The sequence below is a fragment of the Sebastes fasciatus genome, chromosome 5 (assembly GCF_043250625.1).
Source record: "Sebastes fasciatus isolate fSebFas1 chromosome 5, fSebFas1.pri, whole genome shotgun sequence".
NCBI classification, from domain to species: Eukaryota; Metazoa; Chordata; class Actinopteri; order Perciformes; family Sebastidae; genus Sebastes; species Sebastes fasciatus.
Window position 1 is genome coordinate 28520290 of NC_133799.1, and position 6000 is coordinate 28526289.

Genomic DNA, 6000 nt, shown 5'->3' on the forward strand with positions numbered 1-6000 from the left:
TAGAAGGTTAATTAGTGCTCAATAACAACCCTGCATTTCTCTCGGCTAATGCCACGTTGTCCTGTTAGTGCTGCTGCGATACAATCGCTGCATTGTGTTATCTGAAACGGTAAAATTAGAACTTGGGTAATTACATCATCCTGGAGGATTTCTTTTCTTAGTAATTAAGTCTGAACAGTCCAACAGTTACATCACTGCTGTATCCTTTTGTCTATGTGTGGCCCATTGTGTGACAGCAGAGATGGGAGGGGGGGTCATACAGCAGTGATGTCATGGTTGGCAGGAAGCCTATGACAGAGAGGACAGAGAGTGACCACAACAGCAGGAGTTGTATAGAGCTCTGGTGCCCCCTAAAGGCTGTTTTGTTTATCACGCTTGTAATCACAAACAACAGAACAGTTGAATATAATCACATTGATGCAGGTTTAATTCGAGTAGAAACATTCTTGTACAGTTTCAGTATCAAAAACGTTGATATAAAAACATGTTAATTATACACGTTAAAAGCATTTATATAAATCCCCGCCTGAGTTCACACAGACTAATCCAACATATAAACAATTCACTTGAATATTAACTTCCTCCCAGATTGAACCTGTATCACAAAGCAAGTTAAACTTAAGTCTGGCTCTCTTTTGAGTTACCTGGCTTCACTGAGCCGCACATAGATAATCCTGGATGTAATAACTAAAGCTGGAGAAGCTGATTAATAACCGGTTCAGTTTACTGATCCAGCCACAAGCGTGCGCACACACACAATTAAGAGCCAATGACACGCAACATCATTAGAACCACGAGTGGAGTATTTAACGTGACGTGGGAAGAAACAGTGATACGCAAGGGCAGCAAAAACTGCTGTTTTGTCAGATAAAATATACACATTAAAAAATCACACAACTAAAATGTGACACACTTAAAAACATGTTGCATTTATAATTTACAGTACATGTGGATTTTTGTCCTGAAAAATGATCTCATTTAGCTTAAATAATCATGTTATCTTGAGCTGCAGTGATGGAATAAGAGTGTAAAAGCAAGACATGAAAATGACTACAGTACAATAGGCAGCTATTAACATCATTCATTAGTGTAGTAAACTATCTCTCTGTTTACCTGGACACATGGTTGTGCAAGACATTGTTCTTCTATCTTTGACATAATTATCATGGTATACTACGTTGCCCCGAAAGGTCACGGTCGGATTTGTTTTTCTTCTCGGAACTACTTTTTCCGTGATCCTCAGAGAAAGGTCGAGCTCTGGCAGTTTGCAGCCACCGTGACCACAGCTGTAGCTGGCTACACCTGTCAGCTGTGGCTAGCTTTTACAGCCCCTGATTAATGAACAGCATCGTGACGCCAGACGTGCATGCTTTGAACTCTGAGCTTCTATCAAGATATATGACAGATGTGTTGCCAATATGTACACCACAGGAGCTCAAGATTAGCTTCAACACAAAGCTCAGCCAGCACCATGTCAATTCACTGCACGAACACAACGCCTGCATGTAGCTAGAGTTTGACCCATTAAGAATAATGTGTCACAGCCATAGACTGTATATAAAGATGGACGACATGACAGCTCCCCAAAAGTGAAGCCAAAACATCTTGATCGCCCCCTGGTGGCTGGTTGCAGTATAGATCATAAACCCCGCCCCCTCCATGTTAGTGGATGGGACATGAGCCAAACTAAAAAGTCAAAGTACACGTGAAATTTCCCAAAGATGGTTTCTTTGGGAGGCGGGTGGCCTCGTAACTGCAACTAATACATAATATATAACAATATGTCCATGCTCTATGCTACTTGCATAACTCAGGCTTCCTTTTTGGAATTTTTTGTGTACAAATTATTGCAAAACTAAAAGTGAGGGAACACAAAAGTAGTTCAGAAAAAAAATTCAAAGCATGACCTTTCAGGGGCTTCTTGGTATGAAAAACCTATAAAAATGTCTATTACATGTCCCATTGTTGTAAACTCTGTACTTATCCACGTCAGGATCCAGTTGGAATGATGACTCCATATTTTCAGTGATCTGATTGGTCAGTGGGCGATCTGACGCTCCGAAGCCGTGCAGCATACAGTAGGTTTCCATGGGGATCTAATCCCGGTTAAAAGTGAGCCAGCTTCATGACACCAGAAACCCTCAGTCACATTAGTAACCCACTAATCTTATTTGTGATACAGCTCCCCAGATGTCCATTCTTCTCTGGCCCGTCACACAGAGGTGGTCTCAGCCCTCAGCGGGCCTCTCTGTGGGTTGGCCCGGGCCTGCTGTTTTTCCACCTCTCTGCGTTTTCGCTCCTGCAGGTAGCCCCTCACTCTCCGGATCGTCTGGAAGGTGAGCACCGTGCCGGCTATGTACAGGATCGCCGTGATGAGTCCAAACAGAGCCACGGCTGCGTCCGCCCCGCCCACGTCACAGTTCATCCAGGTGTAGCCGCTCCGGGCGTACAGTCTCTCGCGCTGCTGACACACATCTGTGGCGTTGACCCCGATGATAAAGTGGAGGTAAAGCCCCACGGCCACAACGTACACCACTGAACCCACCCCCTGGAACACAAGCGCTCCGTACAGAAGCTTCCGGGACATCAGGTGGGGCGGTTTATTCCCGGCGACCACAAACAGCAGCGAGAGGACCCCGAAGACCAGGCTGAAGGGGATGCCACCGTAGAGGCCCGGCGCCCTCATCTGGCTGTACTGCGCGTCAAGCTCTCGTGCCTTCTTCAGCTCGGTGCCCTGCAGGTTGAAGTTGGAGTTGATGTCGAAGCCACCCAGCCCGCCCATGGAGGACAAGCCTGATGAAACCATTTGAGCTGCAATCAGGCAGATCAGGACCAGGGCGTTGGTCAGTATGGCGCAGATCAGCACGATGCCTGAAGGGAGTCGACACAGGACACAGGACACAGGTGATGAGTGAGATTATTAAATCAGGTCACGGTACAGTTTGTTGTCATTCTCTCCATATACAGTACTTAGTATACAGGGGAAAGAAACAGTGCTCCTTCAGCGCCACCATGTACAAAGTAAATAAACTGTTTAATGATTGAAACAAGTGCAAAAAATTACTAAAATGTATTATTTATTGGTTTTAAAAAAATATTTGTTAAATAAAAATTGTATCAACATAACCTTTAATCTCAAAAAACATACAAAAAATTAGCAAAAATGCCCATCACAAGTTCCCAGAGCATGTAGTGGTGAGTCTGATTAAAACCCAAATACTGTATATTACATTTACAATGATATGAAACAGAATAAAGTAACAAATCCTTACATTTGAAAAGCTGGAACCAAAACTTTTGCTTGATAAATGACTTAAACAATTAACTGATTATCAAAAGTGTTGTTTTTCTGTGGGTCAACTAATGTTATTAACATTCCTAGAGGATCAACTCTTTTGTTACATGAATGCAAGTTGTCAGAAGCATGTGATTAATGTATTAGACTCAGGTATCAGGTTATCAGCTTTCTCCTTCATCAAAGTTAACCTTCCAAAGTGTTAACTGTGAGAAAAAAGGAGGCCTGTAAACAGCAGAAAACCGGTCGGTCCAGTATTTATAGGAGGAAGGAAAGAGCTGCAATGTGACTGAAACCAAAGTCCGCCCTGTGACGCAGCAGCTTCTCTTAGAAGAGCTTTCATTTTATAGTCGACCCAGATACTGCCAGTCTGATCCTGATTTACCTCTCCTGGAGCAAATGTTGGTGCAAGTGGACCCCTCGTGCTCCACTCGAGGGACTTCCCGCACATGTTTGGGAGGGGAGTCGGCTTCTCTGGGGTAGTATGGGGGTCGAGAGGAGGAAGACCTGAAGCACAGAAACACATGCATGAGGAAGTTATCTCCCACTTCCACCTGGTATCATTGAGGAACTGATCCTTTTCTATGTCTTATTCTATTGGTAGTTTGTATTCCAGCATATTTTGGACTGGACTGTTATTTGTAATTCAGTGGTTTATTTATACTGGGAAATATTATATTCCTTAAGTAAAATGGTCAAAACCACCAAATGTTATAGCAATATTAAAAGGTGAAATGAGTAGTAAAAAGGCATAATCTTTTCATTAGTTAAATAATCCCAAATTGTAGTGTTACAGCAGCCGGTACACATTAATCACAAAAACAAATGCGATAACATCATTCAATAAGGTAGGTGACAAATAAATATAATAAAAAAGCCTTAAATAATTAAGACGCAGAACTACAGTTCTAAGAATAGTGGCTGAATTTATGATACACTGTACAATAATGCAGTGGTTCTCAAATTGTTTTTCACATCAAGGACCTCTAATCTGACACAAATTAGACCATTATTTTGTCCCAGGATCCCCCATCTGATAGAATATTTGCTTTTAGATGTTTTATAACAGAAAGTGTATGAAACCCATGCATAAAATAGTCATACATTCTGCCACTGTATAACTTATATGGATGGAATTATAGTAAAATTAATTTATTCCCCGTATTTTGCTGGGGACCCCCCTGGAAACCTCAAGGACCCGTGGGGATCCCCGGACCCCACTTTGAAAACCACTGTACAATAGTGGTGCTGGATGGAGTTTGTAGGTTAAAACAGAATTAAGTTAACATTGATATAAATCAATGTGACTTCCTAGTTAAATAAAGGTTATACAGTATATATATATAGATAGATAGATAGATAGATAGATAGATAGATAGATAAAGCCTATTTAAGTTATAATACTCTAGAGAATGACTCGTAGTATAGTATAGTAATTGTTAATTGTCATATTTTCATAATTGTATCCAGGTTTCTCTGTCTTTATGGACACATTTCTTATTTTAAACCATTTTTAAAAAGTACTGACACCCATTCATGTCTAAACTGTGGACAGATGTAGGATGAACTATAATATTACAGGTAAACCAGAGACTGTTGTGATGTTTACAGACAGACATTGAACGCACCTGTCCGGTGATGACCGTCTGTCATCCCGGGGAGAGTCCCGGTAGTGTCGGTGGTCTCCGTTCCTCTCCCGGTGGTCCCCGTTCCTCTCCCGGTGGCCCCGGTTTGAACGGGGCGGCTGGCTCATAACGTTACCTGCTCAACAACAAAACACAAAAAGATATTTTAATGAATATTATCTTGTCACTTGAAGAACGCCTGAGCGACAGTTGACGTCAGGACGTCATAAACATCAAAACAAAGTAAACGGAGTGAATAAAGAGTATTTATAGTGAATAAAGAGTATTTATAGTGGACAAAATCAACCAAAAACACACTTTCCTTAACAAGGAAGCTTTCTAAACTTCATGTCAACAACAGTGGAGCCGTTTGCAGTTCCACAGGTGTTAAAAACAAAGAGAGAAAACATATGTCTCCGTCGCCTTTAAGATACTTTAGCTTGTTTAATTAATGATCTTAACACATTTGACTAATGAAGTGCTAATTTAACCCCGTGAACCATCAAAGACAAACTTACTGTGAATATGTGTCGATTAAAGCACTCTAAAGTCCGACTACAACGCCATGTTTCAATGACTCTCCAGTGTCCACAGGTAGAAACAGCTCCACCCTACCTGGAGGAGGAGGAGGAGGAAGAGGAAGAGCTCTGGGTTCAGGGTTCAGGTAGCTGGAGGAGTCCTTTAGGAGTCCTTCAGTCACAGCTGGAGCTTCACAAATGAGGTTTTTTTTGGGAAGAAGTTGAATTCATTACTGTTGTGAATCAGCCGCTTTGTGTGCTGTCAGTCCCTCATCTGTGGAGCCAAAGAAGCCTCTGTCTCTACTCTGTTTTAGGGGGTGTTTGTCTGTCTGCCTGTCTGTTGTGGAGGAATGTTGTTGTTTATGTGCTTCTTTTATCAGCCAAGACATTTACATGCAGCTCCCTGAAGAGCCTCTTTGTGTGTTCACTCAACATTACAGGCCTGTAGCCTACATCTCTCTGCTTGGAATCACACATTCCCAAGTTATTATCATACAATATGTAGGCTGCTCACACTGTTTATGGCTCATAAGTCACTGGCTTGCTGAAAACCAACTATGAG

At 42.0% G+C, this 6000-nt stretch overlaps 1 protein-coding gene across 2 annotated transcripts; it reads right to left on the reverse strand.

Annotated features, from left to right (window-relative positions):
• Positions 1–404: 404 nt before the first annotated feature.
• Positions 405–5716, reverse strand: LOC141768208 (MARVEL domain-containing protein 3). 2 transcript variants are annotated; one of them, XM_074636298.1, is made up of 4 exons: positions 5439–5716; positions 4924–5056; positions 3681–3802; positions 405–2871 (listed from the first exon to the last, which is right to left on the reverse strand). In XM_074636298.1, exons 2-4 carry the CDS (start codon positions 5046–5048, stop codon positions 2213–2215), a joined length of 906 nt encoding a protein of 301 aa, XP_074492399.1. In that variant the 5' UTR covers positions 5049–5056; positions 5439–5716; the 3' UTR covers positions 405–2212. The 2 variants fall into 2 exon arrangements, with proteins under 2 accessions (XP_074492399.1, XP_074492400.1); XM_074636299.1 differs by having other exon boundaries at positions 4924–5059; positions 5439–5575.
• Between the last annotated feature and the right edge of the window lie 284 nt (positions 5717–6000).